The sequence below is a fragment of the Salvia splendens genome, chromosome 21, assembly GCF_004379255.2.
Source record: "Salvia splendens isolate huo1 chromosome 21, SspV2, whole genome shotgun sequence".
Classification (NCBI taxonomy): Eukaryota; Viridiplantae; Streptophyta; class Magnoliopsida; order Lamiales; family Lamiaceae; genus Salvia; species Salvia splendens.
In genome coordinates, this window is record NC_056052.1 from 20,987,155 (window position 1) to 21,013,251 (window position 26,097).

Sequence of the window (26,097 nt, forward strand, 5' to 3'; positions counted from 1 at the left end):
TCTCTACATTCTAGTGTGCATCTTATGAGCATTGCATTTCTCGGTTCTTGCTTCCAATTCAAGTTCGCCGGAGACTATGAGTTTTAGATGCTTCAACTCGATAGGAGGAAAGTTGTTTCATCTTTGGGGACATTACGCCAATCTGTGAGCACTAGCCGGGGCGTATTTCATCTTGCGGAGAGAGGGTCACCTCGACTCGACTTGAAGAATACTATAGTTTGCATCTCTTTACGTTCGTTGTAATTTATATTGTTACATTTACCTTCCAGTTTTTATTATTTTGTAATAGCAAGGGTTGTCCGTGTAAAGGCTACAATATTTCCAACAGAAATTTTGTAGGGGAGTTGTGGAGACTTACACGGACACATATTTGCGAAAGCCGACTACTGATGATTGTCAGGCCCCGATGAAGATGCACGAGATGGTGTACGACTTTCCTAGAATGCTAGGGAGCATAGATTGTATGCACTGGGAGTGGAAGAATTGTCCGACGGCGTGGAGAGGTCAATTTACTAGTGGATACAAGGGCAACCACCCGACGATGATCCTCGAAGCCATCGCTAACCATCGTCTCTGGATCTGGCATGCTTACTTCGGTGTGGCGAGGTCGAACAACGACATCTATGTCCTAAACTCCTCATATATCTTCACCGGGCAATGCAATGGCAACGGCCTAGCCATCGAGTTCACTGCAAACGGACGCCAACATCATATAAGGTACTACTTGGCCGATGGTATATACCCGAGGTGGCCTATTTTTTTGAAGATGATGACCTGCCCAATGGTGAGAGGAGAGTTTTATTCGCGCAAAAGCAGGAGGCTGCGCGAAGGATGTGGAGCGGGCATTTGGTGTGCTCCAAGCGCGGTGGGCTATAGTGAAGGGTCCGACGCGGTTCTGGTACAAGGACGTCATCGCCGATGTCATGTATTGTGCATCATCTTGTATAACATGATAGTCGAACATGAAGGTGGAAGAGTCACCGATTGGGGCCATGATGAAGCTGAATCTAGCTCCATCACGGTGACCCCGCCCCACGTTCGAGGATTACCGGCGGGCTACAATGAGGTTCTAGCTAGACATGCCTCAATGCGCAACCAACATGACCATGCTCGGCTCATGTCCGACATGATTGAGGAAATTTGGAACCGCCACGGCCGTTAAATTTGTAGTTTTTTTAATTTCGTACTGTACTCTATGAACTTTCAATGAAATGAAGTTTTTTATTCAAATTTTGTAGTGTTTATTTATTCAAATAAATAAAATGCTATAAGAAGGACTATAGGGCATCCCACTACAGGTGGAAAGATAGAAGGATAAAATGCTGATATGGCGAAGGATAGAGTGTCCTATAAGGCTGGCTATAAGGTGTCTCATTGCTGATGCTATAACGTGATAAAAATAAGAAGGGTTCTCAATTAAATATCTCTCGTTTAGGATGCAGTATATACATATGACACTTTAATATTTATTTGGCACAAAGTACGCAGTTTTACTAAAAGCTTGAAATATTATACTGCGATTCTTCATACTTATGTTTAATTTTGATACACCATATGAAAATTATACTACTAATATACTGTAAACGACATTTCAATCAAATATAGCATAAGGCCTAGGGAACGATTTCATCGATGGGGTTAAAGAGGCCAAATTAGTACTCTTAGAGCATCCACAACGGCGAGCTGCAGCTCGTCCGTCCGTCCGTCCGTGCCAGCGGCACGGAGACGCTGTCCGCCGCTGTGCTCGCGCCGCTGGCACGGCGCTGCTCGATGAATCGAGCACGTCCGTGCCAGCGAGCAGGCGACGTGGCCGGCGGTGATTGGCCAACGACATAGCCGTTGACAAATTGATTTTTTTTAAAAAAAATCGGATTTTGATTAAAAAAAGCCAATTGAAAAAAACTAAAATATTTTCCCACTTCCCAAAAAATTATATCCGTTTTCTACCAACTTTTAATTTATTTTTCAATTTTTTCCCCAAAAATACACATTTTCATCTATAAATACCCTCACTTTCACACCTAAAAATTCACACCACACTACACAATTCTCATCTACATTCTCTCATTTCCATTCTCATCTACATTCTCTCATTTCCATTCTCAATCTTTCTTCCACTCCTACAACATAACAATGTCCGGCCACGGCGATCACCCACCGGGCTCCCACGGTTGGAACCCCGATTGGTTCGGTTCACAACCGTTTTCTAGTCCGAAAACGGAATATTCGGCCCCACCTCAAACCCAAAGTTCGGGAGTTCCGGGTGGCTACCGGCCTTACCCGATCGACGACCAAGATGCCCCCAAAGGGCAATACGGGTGGACACCCGAGCCTAGAGCGAGATCGAGCGGCCCCTCCCAAACTCCGACTCCTCCTACTCTCGGTGTCCGCACACCGTATACTCCAGCGGAGATGGAGCAATTGTTCAAGGCGTTCTTGTCAATCTCCGAAGATCCAGAGGTTGGCACGAACCAATCCGGCGATCATTATTGGTGGCGCATCTGTCGCCGGTACAATGAAAACCGGCCGGCGGGAACAATCGAGCGCAACGAGAGTATGGTGCGCAACACCATATACAGAGCCAACGAAGAAATCCAAAAGTTCCAGGGATATTACCTCCAGGAAGAGCGGTAGGCGGGGAGCGGCCGGAGCGAGGTCAGCATCATCAGTTCTGCCTTGTCGACCTATCAATCCATGAACTACAAGCCGTTCAAGTACCTCAACATTTGGCAGGAGACGCGGTCGCATCCGAAGTATAGGGGAGGCGTAACATCCTCCTCTAGCGGCTCCTCCAAACGGTCAAGGTCGGTATCCCTATCCGACGCCGGCTCCGAAGACGTGGCTAGCCAACTTGCCGGAGCTAACTTGGGTAACCCTGACGCCGGCCTGAGCGATTTCCAACGCCGACCGCAAGGAAGGAAGAAGGGGGCGGCCAACCGTCGTCGCGCCGCAACTCCATCCGGCGATGCTCCCGAACCTGCTTCCGTTCCCATTCCCTATGCGCCACCTCCACCCCCACCAACTCGTTATGGGGGATTTTGGCCCAACTCAATATGGTCGATAGGTCAACTATGACCCCGCGCAACTTCGATCGCATGAGGCCATGATATTGGGCCTCCAAAAACAATTGGGGGTAGTGTCGCCGGATGAATAGTCTTCCACGGGGGTATTTTTAGCCTTTAATTATGTAATTTTTAATTTTTAAGAGTTTAATTATGTAATTTTTAATTTGTAGGAGTTTAATTATGTAATTTTTAATTTTTAGGATTTTAATTATGTAATTTTTATTTTTTAGGATTTTAATTATGTAATTTTTAATTTTTAATGTATTTTATAATATTATTCCAGGTATTTTTAATGTGTTTTAATTTTGTGAAAATGTTTTTATTTAAATTGAATAATGGAATGGTGGGACCCTTGTGCTCGTCCTTGCAGAAGAGTATGGACGTGGGTGTTGTGCTCTTGCCTAAGAGCAAGCAGAAAAAGTGGGGTCGGACTCACAACCGTACTCGTTGGCAAGAGCATGATTGTGGATGTTCTTCTGTTCTTTAATTTTAGTATTTATGAAATATTTTTAGGTATGCAATTTAGTTCTTATCAATACACGTGCGATGAGAACATATAGATCACAATTAGCATTATCCTCTAGGCAGTATAAAGATTTTGATGAAAAATTTTCGGCCTTTTCAGAAAGTTTTTTCGCATTTGTAAGTTTTGACGCATCAAAAGTTTATAATTTTACACACAAAAATGCAAAATTTATGTATATAAAAAGGATCATATAAACTCCAAAATTGGATGATTGGCTTTTGAAGAGTGGTGACTTAGCTAATGATGATTTTTTTGTTTTAATTTGCTCAAGAATAAATCTTGGCATGAACGAAGAATTCATGCACACTTTTGATTTCAATGGTTCAACATCACCAAACCAAAACAGTGGATGATCTGACTCGACTCACTCTCTTCACCATAAGAATTGGAACTTTTGGGGGATATTTTTGAAATTAAATTCAGTATCCAATAATAAGTGTCATCTTTTTACACCATTCTTTCTATTGAGGGAATATTATTAAACATTAAATATACCTTCAAACTTACACTAGTGGTTGTGGTGCACTACTTTATTTAGGTATTGACTAAATGGTGGGTTATGGAATTCCTATAGATAACTTTATTTTTTAGTGGAGTAGTTGCATTTGCAATGCCTTTTTGTACTTTCATACATGCACTAAAAGTTGAATTCGCCGTAACCAAATTAATATTCATTATATATTTAAAAGCATGAGATTAGTGTATTTAATGGACCCAACCAAGTAACAAACATGGAGTATAAAAAATGGTTCAAATATAAGAGGGCGACAGCCATGCACTACCGACGACCTTGGACGATATCAAATGAGGAATTTTCAAATGTGAACGAGACTATGATGTAAATAGTTTGAACTGCAAACCAATAACAAATGAACGAGACTAATTACAAAAGTACCAATGATCTCTAAAAGCTCTCCATGAGAAATTAGAGCTTTAGAGCATTCACAACCGTGCTCTTGTCAGCGGCACGGTTGTGGGCCCGGCCCCACTTTTTCTGTCTGCTCTCTGGCAAGAGCACAACACCCACAGCTGTGCTCTTCCGCAAGGACGAGCACAATTAATTTAAAATTCAATTAAATAAAAACATTTCAATAATACTAAAATTCATTAAAAAAACCTAAATAATATTACAAATGACAAATAAAATAAAAACGACATAATTAAAATCCTAAAAATTAAAAGATACATAATTAAAATACTAAAAATTAAAAAAACCACTAAGCGTTGCCGAATTTCGCCCACATGTGTTTGATTAGGTCTTCTTGTAGTTGATTGTGGATTCGGGTATCGCTCATTGTGTGCCTTGTCTCGATTCTCTGGCCAACCGTCGTATGCTCGCCTCGGCGTGGGGGAGACCTCGCTGTTGAGCTTCCGGCTTCGTCCTCGTCGTAGAAGCTAGCCGCCCTCGGCCCTTCGTTGGCTATAATCATGTTGTGTAAGATAATACACGTGAACATGATGTCAGCGATATTATTCACGTACCATAGCCGAGCCGGGGACTTAACAATGTTGAATCGGGCTTGAAGGACCCCGAAAGCTCTTTCGACGTATTTTCGTGCGGACTCTTGACGCTGCGCAAAAAGAACCCGTCTCGGGTTGTGCGGGTTGTTGAACGTCTTCACGAAAGTCGACCACCGTGGGTAGATACCATCGGCGAGATAGTAACCCATGTGGTATCTATTTCCGTTGATGGTGAAGTCGATCGCCAGTGCTACACCATTCATCACATCATTGAAGAGTGGTGAAGAATATAGCACATTCAAGTCGTTGTTGGATCCAGCAACGCCGAAATATGCATGCGAAATCCATAGGCGGTAGTCGGCGACCGCCTCAAGGATAAGCGTTGGGCCGCTGCCTTTTTGACCGCTCAAGTGTTGCCCCCTCCAAGCAGTCGGGCAATTCTTCCACCTCCAATGCATGCAGTCAATGCTGCCAAGCATTCCGGAAAAGCCATGGACTGATTCGTGAAGACGAAGCAACCGTTGGCAATCATCGGTGGTGGGTGCCCGAAGGAATTCATCCCCGAAAGCTGAACGAACGCCCTCGCAAAAATTCTTTAGACAAAGGATTCCAGTGGACTCACCGATATGCAAATACTCGTCGAAGATGTCGGCCGTTTGCCCAGTAGCGAGTTGTCGGATGGCACACGTACACTTCTGCAACGGCGTGATACTTTGCCGGCCGGCTGCATCTGGACCTGTTTGGAAGAATTCAACACGTGCGGACAATGTGTTGACAATTCGCATGAACAAGCGCTTTGACATGCGAAAACGGCGCCTGAAGTAATCTGCCGAAAACCGCGGCTGGTCGGCAAAGTAGTCGGCAACGAGCCTTTCGTGGGCTCCCTCCCGGTCACGATGGATGTAGCGGCGATTTGATCTGGTTCGTTGAGGAGGAGGAGAGGGGGTATTCGCCGCGACGTATGCTTCGTAAGCGGCACGATGTTGTTCGTAGTATTCTTGTTCTTCGCGCTCCGCTTCCGCCATAATATGGGTGAAATCCATTTGAGGTTTTGAGTGAGGGATGAATGTGTTGATAGTTTATATGAGAATTATGAATGAGAGATGAATGAGAGATGATTTGATGTGATAAATGGATGATGAATGTGTGTATTTATAGATGATTTTGGGGGGAAATAATAAAAAAAATTCAAAAAAATTCAGAAAAAATGGGAAAAAAACGGCCATATTTTTGGGATTTGGAAAATATTTTTTTTATTTTTTTTATCATTTTATATAATTAAAAATCGAATTTTAAAATAAAAAAAATAATTCAAAGGCATCGGCTATGCCGTTGCCCAATCGTAAGCCGCCACGTCGCCTGCTCGCTGGCACGGCTCTGCTCGATGCATCGAGCAGCGCCGTGCCAGCGGCGCGAGCGCAGCGGCAGCAGTATGCGTCCTCGCCGCTGGCACGGACGGACGCGGGGCCGCCGTCCACCGTTGTGGATGCTCTTGAATTTACAGTTATAGTTTTTTAAATTATTTTTTTTATTTTAGTTATGTAAATTTTAGTTGGAGTATAATTTTAATAAAAACCATATAATTGATTATTCGGATATGAATTTAATTATGATATAATAGTAGACACAATAATAAATTATATTCCCTCTATCAATCTCGATTTCCAAAGCTCAAAAAAATTAATTATCTTATATTTTTAGTAAGTTTCTCCTTATATGAAATTGACATGACATATTTCCTTCGAAATAAAATTTTCCTTTTTTATTTCTTTCTTCATCATCCACTGTAGTAAACAAAGAAAACATAAAAAATAAAAGAGCATATGCATGAATAGGACATGACATGTGATAAGAGAGGGTGTTATATTGCCAACTCAATAGTTATTGCTAATTACAATTAAATAATAGTCATTAGATATTTAAATTAAGGGCTTAGATCATTAGTCCCGAAATGTCGATACGATCAATAAAAACCGTCAATAATAGTATTAAGGTCAATTTATAACAAATTAGTTGTAACTAACTTTTGAAAATATCCAACAACTTTAAAACGCATATAACTTTCTCGATCTAAATTATTTTTTCACACAACATATATCAAATTAAAGATAATTCATAAGGATTCTAACGAGATCTCACTTGCAAATGTTCCGATGTCAAAATTTGAAAAAGAATCGAAAATTTTCATTTTTTTCGTACAACAACAAATGTCAACATGATATATAAAATATATTAATATAATACACGTAGAATGTCAATATAAGCAATATGTTAACATTCTCAAAGCATTGTGTTGACATTCTCATAGCATTGTGTTGATATTTTCAAAACACTATATTGACATTTTCATCCAAACACACATATTTTCGAAACAATATATTGACATTTTCATCCAAACCCCTAATTTGATATTTTTTTTATCTTTTTTATTTAATTAATAAAAATAAAAATTACACGTGGCAAATTGTATATCACAAGTTTTCTAAAATCATATGATCTTAAATTAGTTGTAGTTAGTAATTATATGATGAGTTAGCAATTAATAACTATGATGTAATAAGACGAGAGTAATATGTAATTCTTGGATTGAATAATGGAATGATGGGGAGTAAGAGCATTAGTAGTGGGGCGGACGATAGGCCGCCTGATGCCTCGGGCGCGCCATCGTCCGCCACTGTGGGTGCCCGGACGATGCCCGATGTATCGTCCGCGTCCTATAGATCGTCTGCGGACGATAGGGCATCGTCCGCGCCATCATCCGCCCACTGTGGGCGACGCGGACGATGGGCGGATGATGGCGCAGACGATGCAACGCATTTTTTTTGTAAATTTCGAAAATTTTATTTATATAAATATCCCCTACCCCACCTTCATTTGTAACCTTTCCATTCACTTTTCCACACTCAAATTACACTATAAAATGATTTCTGTGAATACTCAGGATTCGTAAGGTCTGTCTGACATGGAGTCGTCTCCAACTCGTCCCGCCGCCCATTAATTATGGTATTTTTTAATTATTTTGCATCGACATATTTGGAAACATTTAAATTGATTAACAAAATAATAGTAAAACCTATAAGGCAGTTTTTAGGGCGGCTTATAAGACGCTTCACTGCAAGTGGAAGGGTAGGATGATAAAATACTGACGTGACTGTATATAGGGCGGGCTTTAGCGGACGCCCTAGTACGGATGCTCTAAAGATAACGAGAGAGGAGTGGGCGAGGTTGTCGAAGAGGGAATCTTGTCCCATATATGATTGGTAATTTCAAGGTGGCTTCGGGCCCCACTTCGATGATATAGACGAACACGTGTCGATTAAAATTATGTTTTCATCTACGCTGTCAATCGTCCTTTTTTTTTTTTTATGTCAATCGTCCTTCACCGTACAAATTTTTGTATTTATATTTTGCTTTTTTTCTGGTACTTTTAACACTCCATTTATAAACGACGACCAATTCCACTCACTTTCCCAACACAACAACCCACCAACGTGCTTGGCCTCATCTATTAAATATTAATTTCATGTTTAGAAGACTTCAATTGCTAATTTTCTTTTTTGATGATGGACTCAATTGACTTATATCTACTCCTACTGATGGAATAAATCGATAGTTTTCAAAACCTACTCCAATTTTCCATTTTGTAGTGACAATGTATATATATTCAGCAGCGTCTATGGACAGGACAAGATCTGTCACATATTCATATGAACTCTCTCACTCCATAAAATTAATATTAAGCTATAAATTACTTCATCGGTTCTACAATAAAAGTCTTATTTTATCATTTTCGTCTATCCCATAATAAGAGTCTTTATCATAAATAGTAAGTAGACCTCACATTTTATTATAAAACTAATATATTATATAAATAGGACTCATATTCCATTAAACTTATTCAACTCACTTTTCTTTACATTTCTTAAAACTCGTGCTCAGATCAAATATGACTCCTATTGTGGGATGAATGGAGTAATAAACAACTTTAGAATATTATTTATAATTGAGAAGAGTTTGGACTTCAAAATATAAGAAATCTGAGAAAAATACGTTTTTTTTTAAAAAATGGCTTTAAAAGACAAAACATCTAAGAAAATTTACGCTTTTAAGGTAATTTCAGCAGATCGTTGGATGTATTTTGTTCCGTGATGCAATCTTAACAGATAGTTGGGTTTGAGGTTTGATGATGTGTGTGTTTGGACTCTGGTGTGATTACAACGGATCGTTTGGGTGGATATCGAGTAAAGTCATAGGGGTGGCAAATCGTGCGTGTCGGGTCGTTATCGTGTCGACACGATAACGACACGAACACGATAACAACAAACACGAACACGACCCGTTAAGAAAACCTCAAACACGAACACGAACACGACACGAAACCCTCAGACACGAACACGACACGAACACGACACGAACCCATTAACGACACGAACCAATTCGGGTCAACACGACACGATAACAACACGTACACGAGATGACACGATAACGACTCGATAACAACACGACCTGATAACGGTTAAACCTATTAAAAATGAAAATAATAAGAATTAATAATATTAAAATATTATTTGTTAACGGATAACACGAACACGACACGAACACGACACGAACACGTATTGTTAACGGATAACACGAACCCGACACGAAACCCTCAGACACGAACACGACACGAAATTTTCGTGTCCTTAACGGGTCGACCCGATAAGGACACGAACCCAATAAGCTCTGACCCAAACCCATTATTTTCGTACCGGTTCGTGTCGTGTTATCGTGTCGTGTCAAAAATTGCCAGCCCTATAAAGTCAGTTGACCGCTCGCAGTTTGGACTTCAACTTTTGCACATTTCATTCTTGATCTCTTTTGAGTAATTTTTACTTTGAAAACTCAACAGAATGATCAAACAACCAACTGATAGGAATATAGATTTAATCAAGCCAAGTCTAATCCTTAAAAATGTGTAAAATCCATGAGGATCAAACACCTAAACTTAACTATTTATTCACTACAAAAAAATGCAAAATACTGACGGAATTAGTGACGACAACAATAGCTCAACAACTAGTGACAGAATTAGTGACTGAAAAGTGTCAGTCACTAATTAGTGACAGATTACTAAGTCACTAATGCAAGTTCTCGCCTACGGTTTCCGTCATAGGAAATTTAGTGATGGAAAACCCGTCACTAAAATTTTTACCGACAAATTTATTAATGACGGATCTGCCCAAACTTGGTTTATCACTAATCTGTTTAGTGAAGATTTTGTAGTGATTTCTCCTTGAGCAAAATAAGATATAAACCAAAGAAAGCTCACATATAATGAGTCTAGACTTCATCATTGTTTATGAATTAGATGGATAAATGACAAGTTTATTAAATTACAACTTCGCAAGTTAAAAGTTAAACAATGCAATTTCACTGCTAACTCCAATATGATCTTAAAATTCATGTATCCGACAAGTATAGTGATGAAATCAAATTCAACTTTAATTGTGGCAACTCAAATCCTAAAATGCTAAAGATCATTGACTCTACTACATTCATTTAGCTTCATTATCAAATTTAAATGATTTTCTAGACTTTGTTTAGAATCCTTCCAACTTCCTTGGTTTCCAGCGTCTAACATTTTCGTTTTCTTTTCTATTATACTCCCTCCATTCCACAAGAAGTTATCAACTTTTCATTTTGAATTATCTCACCACAAATGATAAATTTCCTTTTTTTAGCTAAAAACAAAACTTCAACCCTCTCTTACATTATTCCCTCTCTTTTACTTTGTTATCTTTTTATCTGTCTTAGTTTACTTTCTCCACTTTAACTCAATATATACTATTACCTCCGTCCCACAATAGGAGTCCACATTTGATTCGTCATGAATTTTAAGAAATGTAAAAAAAGTGAGTTGAAAATGTTTGTGTAATAAGAGTCTCACTTTTATTTATTAATTTGTCAATTTAATAATGAATGTGAGTGGAATGAGTTAGTTGAATGTGAGACTTATGTAAAAGTGGAGTCTTATCGTAGGACAAATTAAAATAACAAAAGTGGACCCTTATTATAGAACGGAGGTAGCATATCATTTTCTTAAATCTCCGTTTCATATATAATGAAATGGATGAAGTATCATTCTTTTTCTTTTGCACTTTACAGTAATTATTTTTTTCGCATGCAATTTTCGTCAACTCAAACCACATTTACTTTTTCCCAAACTTATCCTCTCACCTCCTTTTGGCATATTTCTTTTATAGAGTGGTAGGATACTCAATCCCAATATTTAGTGTCCAAAGAAAATGCCTTTAGGCTCATACATGATGTATAGCTGTAAATGTAGCTACGAATGGTGAATTTCACTTCCTATATGTTTAAGTAGAATACGAGCAAGTTGTAGAAATTAGTGTAAAAAATGTTGATAAAACACTTGGAAAAGAATTATAAGCTCAAACTACACTTATGTACTATAATAAGATGAATTAAAACTCATAAGCAATTCATTAATTATGCATTTATTGTTAAAATCGTTATTGGTTATAATAGCTAAAAATGGAAGACTTTTAACATTAGTAACAACTCATTTAGGCCATAAACCAAGATGTAAAGTGACTTTAAAGTATAGTAGATTAATGAATCGTATCACATTAATGCGGATTTATATCATAGTTTGTTGTACCTGTCATGCTTATTAGTATCATTAACGTTTAATTAGAAATTGTTTCATTATCTACTACTCCCAACTGACTCTGATATCTACGTGCAAACAAATTTAATGATAACTACGAATATAACTCTTCGAACCATATATAGCTGTATGCCTGCATCACTCTGATATCCATCATAATCAATAATTCGGAAGAAACAAATAGTTTTCCACAAGTGTGCATAAATGTAATTGTTTCATTTAGATTCTGCAAAGATTTAAGAAGAAAAGATACAATAATAGATATGACGTCATCATCAGTTTGCTACAATTTCGCTTACTTCCCCACTTTTCTGATTATTGGAGTACTAATTAAATTCGAAATATCTAATTTAATAAATCCTTTTTCTTTTTATTTATTTATTATGAAGCATCAATGTGTCAGCAACTATAAATTTCCACACTCCAGACTCTGGTTTCAATACAATCATATTTTTCCTGAAGAGAGAGAACCGAGAGAGAAACTTGTTGATTTCTTCGCAAAATGTCTCTTCTGCTTTCAGATCTCATCAATATCAACCTCTCTGAAACCACTTCCAAGGTCATTGCTGAATATGTTTGGTGAGTTTTCTCGCACTTGTCTCCATTTCTGTTGTTTGCGATCCGTTTTGTTCGTGACTCTGTTTTCTCATCTCTTTGATTTTGTTTAAAATTATGTTTCTGGATTGTTTTGGAAGATTACATGCTGTACCTCCTTGGTTTCTCGACCTTGAATATGGCTTCTTGTTGTTTATGATATTTCCGGCCTTAAACTATTCATTTCTATGTATTTTTATCAACGCACCAGTTCGTTTTCTCAACGGTTTTGATTCTCTATCTATGAGTGGATTTTGTTATGTTTAGCTATTATCATGTGATTAAGATCTCGCTATTATCATGTGATTAAGATCTCTTAGCGTTGCTTGTTGGTGATTAATTCCAGATCTTTATTTATTTAATCATTATTATCATTGGTTTGAGTGATTTACTATTCGATTCACTAACAGTCCCTTTTCGGATTCAAATTGGTATTTTCCTATCAATTATCGTTCCATTGTTTGTGGTTTAAACCCTTCACATACAACTAAAACGTTAAAGCTTCTTATCGATTACTTTTTGTATGATCAATGAGCAGTATATGAACTGTGAATGCATGCCAATCCTGTTTGGCTTGGTTAGCTATGATGTTATGTTTATGAAAACTTATATGCTTTGGGTTGTTCATTTTATTAGGATTGGCGGCTCTGGTATGGATCTTCGGAGTAAAGCAAGGGTAAGAATTTAATTGAAAAAAGCTTACATTCTTTAATAAAATAATGTTTCTATTTCGATCACATAAGAGTAAGAGCATTTTTGTTGTTGTATTTGTTTCTAATTGTTCTTTTGTAGACTCTTTCTGGACCAGTAAGTGATCCTTCAAAGCTGCCGAAATGGAATTACGATGGGTCTAGCACAGGACAGGCTCCTGGAGAAGACAGTGAAGTTATCCTCTAGTAAGTGTTGTGCATTGTTGTTTGTTTGCAATTTGGAAAAACAGTTGCAAATACTAATTCTAATTATAATGTGTTTCGTTCAGCCCTCAAGCAATTTTCAAAGATCCGTTTAGGAGGGGGAGCAACATTCTGGTTTGAGTTTTCATATGAATCTCTGCATTATGCACTTAAATTGCTCTTGAATTGTTTTCACAATGAGTCTTCCTTTTTTCATTGTAGGTCATGTGTGATGCTTACACACCAGCAGGTGAACCAATCCCGACGAACAACAGATACAAGGCAGCAAAGGTTTTCAGCAACCCTGCAGTTGTTGCTGAAGAACCATGGTAATATGTCGGCAGAGTTCTATTCCGGTGTATGCTACATTTTTGTACAGCATGCTAATTCTGATATTTTTATTCTTTCTTTTTGATAGGTATGGCATTGAGCAAGAGTACACTCTGTTGCAGAAGAATGTTAAGTGGCCTCTTGGATGGCCATCTGGTGGTTATCCAGGACCTCAGGTGATTTTCACCACAATAGTTTTGCTGTGCAGCATGATTTTAGTTTTGGCTTGGTGGTTTCCATTGGTCTTGTTTCCCCCACCATACACACTGGCTGAAGGATTTGATTAGTTAATGAAATACTACCTTGAATCCTCTGATGTGGAGCTGAGGGAGCATTATTTGCAGTCCTTTTATCTAATGACATGAATGTATATTTGAGGATATCTGCATATTTTGTTTTCTTGCCTTATGGACATGCCAGTTTCTGACAATCACTTTAATCACAACCCTTTAGTGGAAAAGGTTGATGACCGGAAAGATACACATATTCCTTAGAATTTCGAAGCATTCTATGAAGCTTTTGTATTGCTGTGATTTTTTTCTCTCATTTTGTTATACAAGCAATTTAGTCTTAATTGCGTCTAGGGTCCATATTATTGTGGAATTGGAGCAGACAAGGCTTTTGGCCGTGATATCGTAGATGCTCATTACAAGGCATGCCTCTATGCTGGAATTAACATGAGTGGCATTAATGGGGAGGTGATGCCTGGCCAGGTAAAAACGTTCTTCTGAAAAACCTGCTCTAGTTGGCATAACTTGCATTGATTATCCTTTGAAAATTCTAACTTAGTGTCAATTTTAGTGGGAATTTCAAGTTGGACCTGCAGTTGGCATTTCAGCTGGTGATGAGTTGTGGATTGCTCGTTACATTTTGGAGGTAGTATTAAGTTTTTAATAAAATGCTATTTGATGGAATCATGTATTTTATGCTGAAACAATTGCTCTGCTGACAGAGGATCACCGAAATTGCTGGGGCAGTTGTTACATTTGATCCTAAGCCTATCGAGGTGAAGATTTCCTCATTTATTTTCTTTTATTGATTCATCCTTGCATTGTTCTTAAGTAATGGAGAACTAAATTGCCTTTTCTCTTTGGCTAAACTGATTTCCTCTAGTAAGTAGTTTGAAATTGGTTTTTGAAATAAATAACTAGGACTACATTATTTTTCTTGGTTGATTGAGCTTTGTGTGTCATTCTCTTATATTTTTCACTCTCAGGGTGACTGGAATGGAGCTGGTGCTCACACTAATTACAGGTACGAGTTCTCTTAGTTTATTAAATGTTTACATGGTTTTTGGCATAGAATATGTTGTTAGCTTCTCAATTGTTTTGCAGCACCAAATCCATGAGGGAAGAGGGAGGCTATGAAATCATCAAGAAGGCTATTGAAAAGCTCAGCCTGAAGCACAAGGAACACATTGCTGCGTATGGTGAAGGCAACGAGCGCAGGCTCACTGGCAAACATGAAACAGCTAACATTAGCACATTCAAATGGGTAAAAGCTGTTTCTTAACTTTTTAAATGAGAACATTCGTTCTCTGATGTTAGTTGGCGCTTAGAGCTATTTCTACAGACCAACTAATTGGTTAACGTTGGTTTGGCTGTGTAGGGTGTTGCGAACCGTGGTGCATCTGTTCGCGTTGGGCGAGACACAGAGAAGGAAGGCAAGGGATACTTTGAGGACAGGCGGCCTGCCTCGAACATGGACCCATACATCGTCACCTCAATGATTGCTGAGACGACCATCCTCGGAAAGTGAGTGAGGATTGTAGTTTTAGCGGGCTATTGGATTACTTTGTTTAGCTAAGTTTCTGCATTATTATCACCTATCACTTTCTCCTTATCAGACCTCTGGTTCCAGGCCTTTCTTTATTGAGAGCCTGCTTAATAAGAGTTGATATAATACACTACTAGTTATGACGTAGAAGAGTGGATCTTACCATTTATTTAATCTTCTCCAGATTGCTTGTTAATTACAAATGTTGTTTGAACAACAGTTTCGAATCCTTGGCCATTAAGTCCCTTTTTAAACGAGTTCCGATTTTTATAATAGCATTACCCTTCGTAGATGGTGAAGCAGTTCATAATGAACTAGTCGGATTACTATTGTGATATTGTAGTTTTGTCAATATCATGTTAATTATTTATAAATTTGAGAGACAATTGAAAGAAAGAGAATTATTTTTGTGAAGATTAGTATTTAATGGAGTAAAACTTTGAAAAACTAAGTTGGAATAGATTAGCTTATTTTAGAGCTTATATTTTTTTTATAGATGTAGAAGCTCAGCCATGAAATCATAGTTAGGTAACATCAATTATGAGTGATTAATTTCAATTCAAATAAAAGTTATGAATGATTAATTTGTTTTGCCGGTTAGTATATTGTACTAACACATACAAATTTGAAGATTTCAAATATGTTCGCTATATGTCTTTGTTAGTTAGTTAAAACGTCAAAACTTGAACTTTTTATTGATACCAAACAAATGGAGCTATTTACGAATGAGTATGCTTATATACTAATCAAATTCAACCATTTATTTTGGGTTTTCACTCCGTTTTAAACTTTTATATACCAAACAAAACATTGAGGTTCAAATTGAATACAATATAATTAATTACCGTTCTTCATTTCCTATTCTAATCATTTGCTTCAAAGCTTAGTTGATTGTTGGTCCACTAATTGAACCGTTATAAACAGTAAACAATCTATTGGAACTTTAGTTAATCAGGATGATTTTCCATTTAATTAGTCATAAGTAATACGTTTACCTTGTAATTAAATAGCCAAAAAAAAAACATTAAATTGCATCCCTTTCCTAAAACAATTGCTAATAATTTCTCACCTAACAACAAAATTTGTAGTGGCCCAGATGCCCCACCAACTTAAATGACAACTAAACCATTCAAACTTTATAAAGACAAAACTCCAATTGCCACTGCTCTCAAATGATAATAATGGCATCATTCGCTTACAATTTCATTAATCACTTTGACATTAACATGTACGTCACGATCAATTACAATTATAGTATATCGAAAATAAGGTTGTAATTACATCACTGAAACCGACCGCAATAGCCAACTCTATACACAAAAGCAACATTATATCGTGGAACTTTACATTCCCACAAAATCCTTCATTCCATCCCTCAAAATTCAACCAAAAATACGATTCAATAATTCCACAGATAAATCGGGCCTAGCCAAATCCGCTGCATGGGCATGGTACGAACGCGGATCCGGGTCGGAGGGGTGGGAAGTGGATCTTTGGAGGTCGAAACCGGAGCCTAAACCATCAAGGTACAAGCTAGAAGCATTGAGAAATTTACAAAGAGATCATATAAATTCCTCTACAAATTCTCTTCTTGATAATTACGAGATAAAGAGGATATCAATGGAGCTAAATCATTACATACAAGCTAGTCATGCTAAGCACCACGGCGGCGGCGACCCCCCCCAAGGCGGCGTCCGATAATGTTTTCTTGAAAAAGAAGAATATGGTAAAAGGGTTTTGGTGGAGACATGTTCCGGCGTGTGGCTCATCGAGAAACGATGTTGTCGAGCCACGGCCGCACTTGAGGTAGGTGGTTTTCATACACATTGGTGATTCATTTTTACTTAAATGTGACATGTAGTGGTTCGAGTCAATTGTGATAGAGTCTTTAAATTTCTGTTTAGTTATCGATTTAAAAAAAATGTGTATAGTGGATATAAATAAGAAAGCAACTATACAATTGCTATAGTGAATTGCAATATGTGTTTACTTGCCCTTTGAATAGTGACAAAAGTGAAGAGATTAAGGAATGAGAATGGTAAATTGGGGAGAAATGGTAGTAGTATGAATTGAAAGGTATAAATGCAGACAGATAAGTGTCATTGTAATAAATGCTTTCAAAATATTTAAAGTATGGTCCTTTTTGGCGTCCTTGTGTAAAAGTATTCATGGATGATTTCCTTTCGTGCATTGTTCATTAAACGCTCTCTTTAATAATAAATTCAGGTAATATAAATGGAAATAGACGTATCATTCTACCTTCATATACATCTGAACTCTATTAATGTACTTTTTATATGTAGGGAATAGTCGGACTGAAAATTAATGATAAAATAAAATAAGGAATCATGACTTCTGTCAATGTGGAATATGCTTGAATTTTATGTGAAAATGTACGAGTTTAGATATTAAAATTTTATTTCCTATAAAATTCGGACCTAAGTTCACGAATTAATGATAAATGTTTGTGTTCTATGAATCAAAAATAATTTCTAAATAATATTTTTTTGGGAATTCCATATGTGCAAATGAGATACATAGATCATATGAAATTCAGTTAAATTTTTTAGGATTGCTTATACATGCTGCAAACTTTAAGCATTTAACTATGTATTTTATGGAATGGATGTATATAATTGAAGTGGAATGCATATTTTTATACTGGCTCAGTGTAATCTTAGTACCACACTAAATGAGTCATGAATTAGTAAATTTCATAGTGTGTTTGTTGTTATAAACAATTTACTGAAGATTTTGTTTCTTAAAAGAGAATCAATTTTTTGCGGTAAATTAAAAGTTTGATCAATTTGTTGCATATTCAAAAAAGAGAATCAATTTTTTCCGGTAAATTAAAAAACACATGGACAGTGGTTCAAAACTCAAAAGTTTGAACCAGAACAAGCAACAAAAAGTAAACTAATTACAAAGCCCAAACCAAAATTTATTTGTTATCGAACTACTCCACAAAAAAACTGATCCCTAGAATTTTGCCATTGCCACTAAGAACTTCAAATAAGGATTAAGATGACAACAACATTTATAATGACAACATGCCTGCCACTAATATAATATCATTAGATTTTGAAATCGGATGGCTCACAGCCTTGGCAGGTGAAATTCAATTAGAAAAATGATATTTCATCGTGAAGGGGTAAAGAGGGTAGATACATTTTGGAGCAGTTATTCTCATCCCTTAGAGTGTTCACCGTAGGAAGGACATTTCGGTGGACAAGCCACTATTTTTTATCCATAGTCACTTTTTTTTTCCACGACCACTTTTTTTTGTTGCAATCAATAGTGGACACTTTGAAGCCACAAATCACATTTTTATCAATTGATTGTATATTTTAATTTATAGTTAATTAAAATTATCAGACTGAAAAAGTTTAGGATAAAATTGCTGAATATAAATCGCACGCAATTAGTGGCATATTCCTAATCTGATTCAGTTTTAAATATAGTAAAATGACATAACTACCCATGAACAGCAATACCTAGAACACTAGCATGAATCTAGAATATATTCCTACTAATAAAATCTCATGCCTCAGTCACTAGATCTAACGGATCTGATTAGTGGTACATAGTCACTCTAAGAAGGCACCATAACACTCCCTGTACAATGTATATATAGAAATGTTATAGCATAACAAGCACTATGAGCACAACTATGAATTAGTGTTGTTTGTTAATTTTTAGATAATTTATAGAATTAATAAAGTTAATTCATAGAGATAATGAAAAAAATCATATCGTGATTGATTTCAAAATCAGATTGAATTTACAAGTATAAAACTTGTTATGCAAAACTAGAATTTTACAAAAGAGTGGAAACTACATTTTCAATTCTTTAAATTGCAATTGCAATACAATTTCAAAACTTCAAGTGCAAATATCAAAAGTGAGAAGAATTATGGTTAATTAATGTGGTCACACAAAATTCATTCAAGATAGAGACAAGGGGTGACAAATTACTTTACTTTAGCATAATTGCGATAAAAAAAATTACATTACATTGAGGAGAATTGGTTTCTCCGGAAGTGGTGGATCAGTAGCCGCGTTGAAACTGAGGGAAATCGCTACGGCGCTGGAGAGGGGCAGCAGTCTAAAACAAAAAAGAAGGAAATATGGTAGAAAAGAGTGCTCAACAAATTCCTGAAATATCTCTAACACTATACTAACATAAATAAACTACTAAACTGATCGATGACATAAATGATTCCTAAAATCTAGAAAAAAATAATTATTAGAAAATAAATAAATAAATCACTAAGCAATAGAAGTAGGGGGCGCTGGATGAGGCGATGAAGACAGTGAAAACTGATAGGGCAACAGAAGCTGCATGCATAAAAACAATTGAATATAATAGTATTTAACAAAATGATTATTTATTATTTTTAAAATTTTATTTATAAAAGTGTTTATGATAAGGGAAGAATGAAATATAAAATCGGTATACTAATATCAAAATAATAAATCAAAATATACTTTTATGTATATTTGAACAAAAAATATTTTACAAAGGTTTTGAAAATTTGAAAATTAAATATTGAGAATTAACTCATTTCAAGCCAATCCAAGAGGCTCGAATTAATTTGGTTAATACTTCAATTGACCGGACCAATAATGTATTGGAATAAAGGAGCTGATATAATAAATATTTCTTATATATTATAATTATATAGAAATAATATGCTATATCACTCTCGTTTGAATAAGAAAAAAATTGAAAGAGAACAGCCTAAAAAGAAGTAAACTAATTATAAAGTCAAAACAAAATTTATTTTGCATTCTACTCTGAAAAACTGACACCGGAATCCAATATTCCAATAAGAACTAGTACAAATAAGGATTGATTTATGGAGTATAAAATCAGTATATAGTAGTATGTAATAGCATAGCAGTGAGCACCCCTATCAATTAGTTAAAGTCTAGTACAAAACGGAAATGAAATTTAATTTCAGCTAAAACATTCACAATTTTCAGACAGATGAATTTCTTATTGGTGATGGACAAAAGTAGCATGATCTCCAAAAATACACTGAGCAAAAGGATGTAAAACCTCCATACAATTCAAATTCCAGGTCTATTAAATCATTATGTTACACATGATTCATTTAGTTTCGTAGACGAGATACAGCCTCTGCCTGTCCACAATAGTATCTACATCGGTAACTTGACATCCTTCCTCACTTAATATCATGCATTTTGCTTCAAGCATCCTCAGCTTGTAGGATGCATCTTCTGTTAGCTCTTCCATGGTGTGAGGAACCCACATCCTAATTCCCCTTTTTCTTCCTTCTATAGGATCCCATGGACGACATGGAAGCACACTGCACACCTTCTTTTCATGCGTTTCCTCACGACCCATCATTGCCTCTTCTTCCAAATATCGTCCTTCTAGAGGATCCCATGGACGAAATGGAAGCACATCGCACACCTTCTTTGCATGCGTTTCCTCACGACCCATCTTTGCCTGTTCTTCCAGATATCGGATCATGTTTTTGTTCCCACAGATTCTCGCTTCATCTATAGGACTCTTTCCGCATCTGTAAAGACAATGTTGATATTTCAGATAATTTTACAAACAATGCGAACAAGAATGAATCAATCAACTTGTGTTACTTGTCTTTTGTTAAGACATTGGCTCCTGCCAAGACAAGCATCTTTCCCATTAGATACAATCCTTGAGAGGCAGCTATGTGAAGGGGGCTTCGATGATCATAGTTTTTCAAGTTGGGATCCAAGCCATGGATCAACAACCTTCTCAGGAGATCCGAATCTCTTTTTAAAACCACTAAGCACAAGTAGCTACCAGCATTGTCAATTTTCAGTTTAGCCCCGCTTTTAGATAGTAGTGAAGCAACCTTGTCGTGTCCATTCTTAATGGCTTCGAACAAGGGGGTGTTGCCAAAGTTATCTGTTTAACGAAACATAGTATGACACAATTGTGAACAGAAAAATGACCCATTATAGTTATTTTCGGAGCTTACCTTTTGCATTGATGTCTACACTTTCTTGTATCAAGAACAGAGTGATTTTTTCGTGTCCTCTTGATGCAGCAAGATGCTGAGGACAAAACATAGCATTACAACACTATTTTATGACAATTCATTCAATGCCATAAATTTGAGTCTTGGCCTCACAAACCATACATCAAACTATATTTTCGGGTGAGGGCAGAAGCATTTTAAAGTAGATGCAGTGAGAACATAACCATAAGATACCAGAAAAAGTTTGAAATAACATAAAAATAGATGGGAGAGGAGAATCAGAAAGTACATATGAAATACTAAGTTATTTAAGTTATACAACTATAAAGAAGCATAAAGTGAATGCCTAGTGCCAAATATTCATAAGTAATTGTTTAAACTTTAAACCATACCAGGGCTGTCTCTCCAGTATAAAATTTCATGTTCGGATCAGCTCCAGAACGGATTATGCTTTTAAGCTGATACAGGTCACCGTCAAAGACTGCATTATGCACTCTCAAAATAAGGGCAGCCCGTTGTTTAGAAACTTGGACCATAATATCCAACTTCGATTGTTTCAGACGAAGATTAGATTCTTTTCGCTGACATAACTGATTAGAAGAAAGACAAATATTAGATTAATTTCCCTAAAGACACTTTATTCATGCTAAGAGAGGAATCACAATGGCAGTCAGTTAATTACGTCAAACACGTTGGTCATGACTTTCCGGCTATCATGCAAATATATCTCGAGGATATTGGACAAAGTCTGTCTATCAACACGCAAGAGTCGACATTGTTCACGTACGCGTACAGTATAAGGCTCAGGAAATTGGTCAAGAATGGGAATATCTCCAAACGAGCTATTATGCTCTAGGAGAGAGACACTCTCTTCTAATCCATCAGCCCCTGTTCCAACCTCCTCCTGTAGAATATGACACCAATCAATCAATCTCATATCTAACAGGGAAATAAAGATATTTAACAAAATACAACATCATAATCATATCTAAAATATGTTTCATGGGAAAATACAAGTCCTATTCATCCTTGATGCAATCCTATGTATTTGCTAAAATATATCTATATGATGTACACCCCTCAAGGATATTACATGAATAAGCAACCGTGCCAATTTGAAATTGCTCAGCTCCTGTAGAAAAACCTTAGAGGAACTAGTGTATTAAAATATAAAAGATTTAAGAACAAGATTTAGGATGTTATACCAAGACACCTTGACAGACAAAATAGAGCTGATCCACAACGTTCCCTTCTTCCATTATGACTTCTCCTGGAAGAAAGAAATCCTCATGGACCCGAGTTACCTGCAAAGTGAGATATGATTAGCAGCAATGAATGATGAACAATTAATATATTTATATGCCAGACAAATTACAATTTACACATTAATGTTCCGGAATATCTTTGTTTATAAAAAAAATTCAGTTTGACATATTGTAGCCCACTCGTCGTGCCTTCAATTATTGAATGAAATTACTTGATGACAAACTCACAATTTCATTGATGAATTCTTGGGAGCAACCTTTGAAAAATGGGATATTTTCCACACATGACTGATACAAAGTTTGATACATCTGCAAAAAAATAAATGACTGTCACGAAAAAGGCAATTTCCATTCAACAAGTGAAGAATTTATCTAAAACATGACTAAAATTAGTCAGACTGAAATATCTCATGTTCTCAACGCAAAACACTTAAAACAATATCTGAAATAAGTAGTTTCAGATATCAGGACATTATCAACATTTAAATAGGTATTTTTACAAAACAAAGCAGGCTCTTAAGGAAAATCATATAGTTCAAACCATTTTTTTAGAATTTATGAATCGGCACTCTACAAATCTACATTGTAAAGGTTCAGCAATATGACCAAATTCATAGCAGCCATCAATTAACAAATAAAGGTGGAGCAATGATTTTTAAACTTGAGTTTGGCCCCATTCTGGTTCTAAAGACAAAGTATGAAGAAGCATATGTGTCTCTCTTTCTCTCTCTCTCACACACAATAGTAGATTTTACCATAGGCTATAATAGCATGCATTCCAAGTTTCCATCTCACAAAAGATGATATCAACTGTCTGTATAAACTCAGTACACAGTTCCCAGATTCTTACTTGTAGAACAATGGCATCAGTATAGCTACTTCCATATTGCAATCGCGAGTGCCCTTTTATTTGATTACGTAATATCCTTCCAAGTATGTATACAGTCATAGATTTGGTAAGATCACACATCTTGTCCCAATATCTGAATGTCTTTGATCCTTTCAAAATTGCTGCTGCAATGAAAGAAACATAGATTATAATGAATATCATTTACCTTATATTTTTAGCCAGTATATCTCCATAACTTGCACTCCAAAAAAGAGAGACGAACAAAATAAATGAATCATTTCGCAAACATGTCATATGGTAAAGTTACAATATACTGATGACAATAATTTCTACAAAAGAGAGAAAAACAAGATAAATGAAACATTTTTTTAGATCACAAACATATCATATGAGAAAGTCACAATGTGGTATTATGACAATATAGTGAAGGCAAAAGCTAGAGCATTATTCAAATTCTTATGGGCTAGTAATTTTCTCATATCCCCTAAGTAACAGCATGACAAACAAGCACATTATAGGAAAAGCTAGCCCCAACTAATATTTTCTCCATTGTAGCTGAATAAAACAAGTTGTCGTGCAAAGTTAAATTCACCAACTTTATGAAAGAACTAAGTTTTGAGATATAACATTTTATCCATGGTTAATGAGAAGAGTAGAAAAGACTAACCTACAGTTGCCATGGTGACAATGGAAAAATAAATCGATGTGGTGCTAGACATCCATATGTAATCACTTAGTTTCAAGCTCTCAATCCATGTGTAACCTTTCTCCTCTTCCGGGGGCGTAGTGGTTAGGTAGTAGAGGATGCAAGTTGTCATATAAGTGCAGTAGAGTGCAATAGCGATAAGTTTCACTTTCTTCATGAAGAGATAAGTCATTCTGATGTACTTTTCCATCTTTCGGAAGTAATCTGTAAGTCTACAAACCCGTATCAGCTAATTCAGAGAAGATACCTCACCTCTTCTTCTTTTTTTCCACAAGCCTATTCCGATGTACATATTATATACATGTTATCCAGCTACGAAGGTAACGACGCGCAAAAATGTTAAAAGAAAAGAGAGAATCAAACCTTGTAAACATATATATATATATATAGGGACGTGCTCATTTAATAACCAATTCTTATTGCAGAACTACAATCCATGAACATTTTATGCACTTGTAATGAACATTGTGGGCACATGTGAACATGTAAATAATGTAAACAACACTTATATATTATTATTTTTTGTTCTTAATTATCGTTTTTGTTGAATCGGGAAATTTGGACAGAACATGAATTTAGTACTTTGACATTTATCATCTCTTCGATCCAAATAATTTTGGGATTAAAGATAAACAAGCCGATTAATTAATATATTCACCCACAATTTCAAAATTTCAATCTGGGAATAGAAATCATAACTCAAACTTCGATCTAAGAAGAATTATGAATAATTAAGATACTCACACAAAATTGATTCAAAGATAGAGAGAAGGGTAGCAAATTACACTATTTTAATAATTGCGATAGAAAAAATTACATGTAGGAGAGTTGGTTTCTCCGGCAGTCGTGGAGCAGAGGCGGCGTTGAAAGTGAGGGAAGCCAGAGGCGGCGTTGGAAGTGAGGGAAACCGGGGCGGCGCTGAGAAGTAGGTTGCGCTGGGCGAGAGGATGTGAAAGAGGCGTGAAAGGATAGAGCCTATAGTTTATTTTCTTTACGGCACAAAAACATAATAATAATATAAAAAAAAGACCAAGTACTTGTACTTGTATAATTTGTACTATTTTTTGTTTCAATAATTCCTAATTTAACAATGCTCGTAAATCATTTAAGTTTTCTGTTATTTATATATTGCTCCATCCATCATAATATATGTGTTGTTTAGGTGATAATATAAAATTTTAGGAGAGGTTATTGTGTGTTAAATGAATAGAAATATATATAGGGGTGTGATCAAATACTAATTTTTTTTAGTAATAACTAATAGCTAAATATCAATGTTGTATGTTAAAAATATCAATACAACGACATTAATTTATCAATCTTTCTTGTGTTGTTAAATTATTTCTTTGTGTTGATATTTAAATTTACTTGTTGTATTGATATAATTATGTCTTTGTGTTGATAATTTTAATACACTGTATTGAAAGTTATTAGTTATTACTACTATAAATTAGTTAGCACACTAATGCAACCTATATATATATATATATATAGAGAGAGAGAGAGAGAGAGATGGTCCTGTTAGGTTGAGATTTTTTAGCTTAATTAAGAATTGAGATAAATTTTCAGCCACTCATCCACAACATTTTTCAAATGTCAATTGCAAGTAGATTATATTAACTCAGGGTATTATCGTTAATAGCATGCACATCAAATGTCAACAACTTATAGTTGACATAATATGTGTATAGTTGACATGAATTGTATATGTGGTTGTCATTATATGTGTAGTTGACATGAATTGTATACGTAGTTGACATGGATTTTACACATAATTGACATTATATGTGTGTAGTTGACATGATTTGTATATGTAGTTGACATTATATGTGTGTAGTTGACCCAAAAAAATCAATTTTTTTTAAAAAAATAAAATTATAAAAAATATTTATTGAATAAAATGTACCATGAAATTACCATTCTGCCATTTCATATAATTAATCTAAAAATATTTTCCATGTGGCA

General features: G+C 36.0%; 2 protein-coding genes across 10 annotated transcripts; one reads left to right on the forward strand and one right to left on the reverse strand.

The window, feature by feature from the left end:
• Positions 1-12,149: 12,149 nt before the first annotated feature.
• On the forward strand, positions 12,150-15,468 carry LOC121785013 (glutamine synthetase cytosolic isozyme 2-like). Its single transcript, XM_042183337.1, has 12 exons — positions 12,150-12,304; positions 12,956-12,995; positions 13,112-13,215; positions 13,299-13,347; positions 13,435-13,541; positions 13,631-13,718; positions 14,127-14,255; positions 14,344-14,418; positions 14,495-14,548; positions 14,759-14,796; positions 14,877-15,036; positions 15,151-15,468. The coding sequence occupies exons 1-12, from the start codon at positions 12,228-12,230 to the stop codon at positions 15,298-15,300; spliced, it is 1,071 nt and encodes a 356-aa protein (XP_042039271.1). The 5' UTR covers positions 12,150-12,227; the 3' UTR covers positions 15,301-15,468.
• Positions 15,469-20,297: 4,829 nt separating this feature from the next.
• Positions 20,298-25,121, reverse strand: LOC121784785 (potassium channel SKOR-like). Of its 9 annotated transcripts, none has more exons than XM_042183013.1 (10): positions 24,950-25,121; positions 24,094-24,336; positions 23,427-23,590; positions 22,805-22,885; positions 22,517-22,615; positions 21,994-22,215; positions 21,704-21,901; positions 21,312-21,387; positions 20,944-21,238; positions 20,298-20,867 (listed from the first exon to the last, which is right to left on the reverse strand). In XM_042183013.1, exons 2-10 carry the CDS (start codon positions 24,320-24,322, stop codon positions 20,432-20,434), a joined length of 1,800 nt encoding a protein of 599 aa, XP_042038947.1. In that variant the 5' UTR covers positions 24,323-24,336; positions 24,950-25,121; the 3' UTR covers positions 20,298-20,431. The 9 variants fall into 9 exon arrangements, with proteins under 9 accessions (XP_042038947.1, XP_042038946.1, XP_042038952.1 ...); XM_042183012.1 differs by having other exon boundaries at positions 24,094-24,344; XM_042183018.1 differs by having other exon boundaries at positions 23,427-23,587; positions 24,094-24,408.
• Between the last annotated feature and the right edge of the window lie 976 nt (positions 25,122-26,097).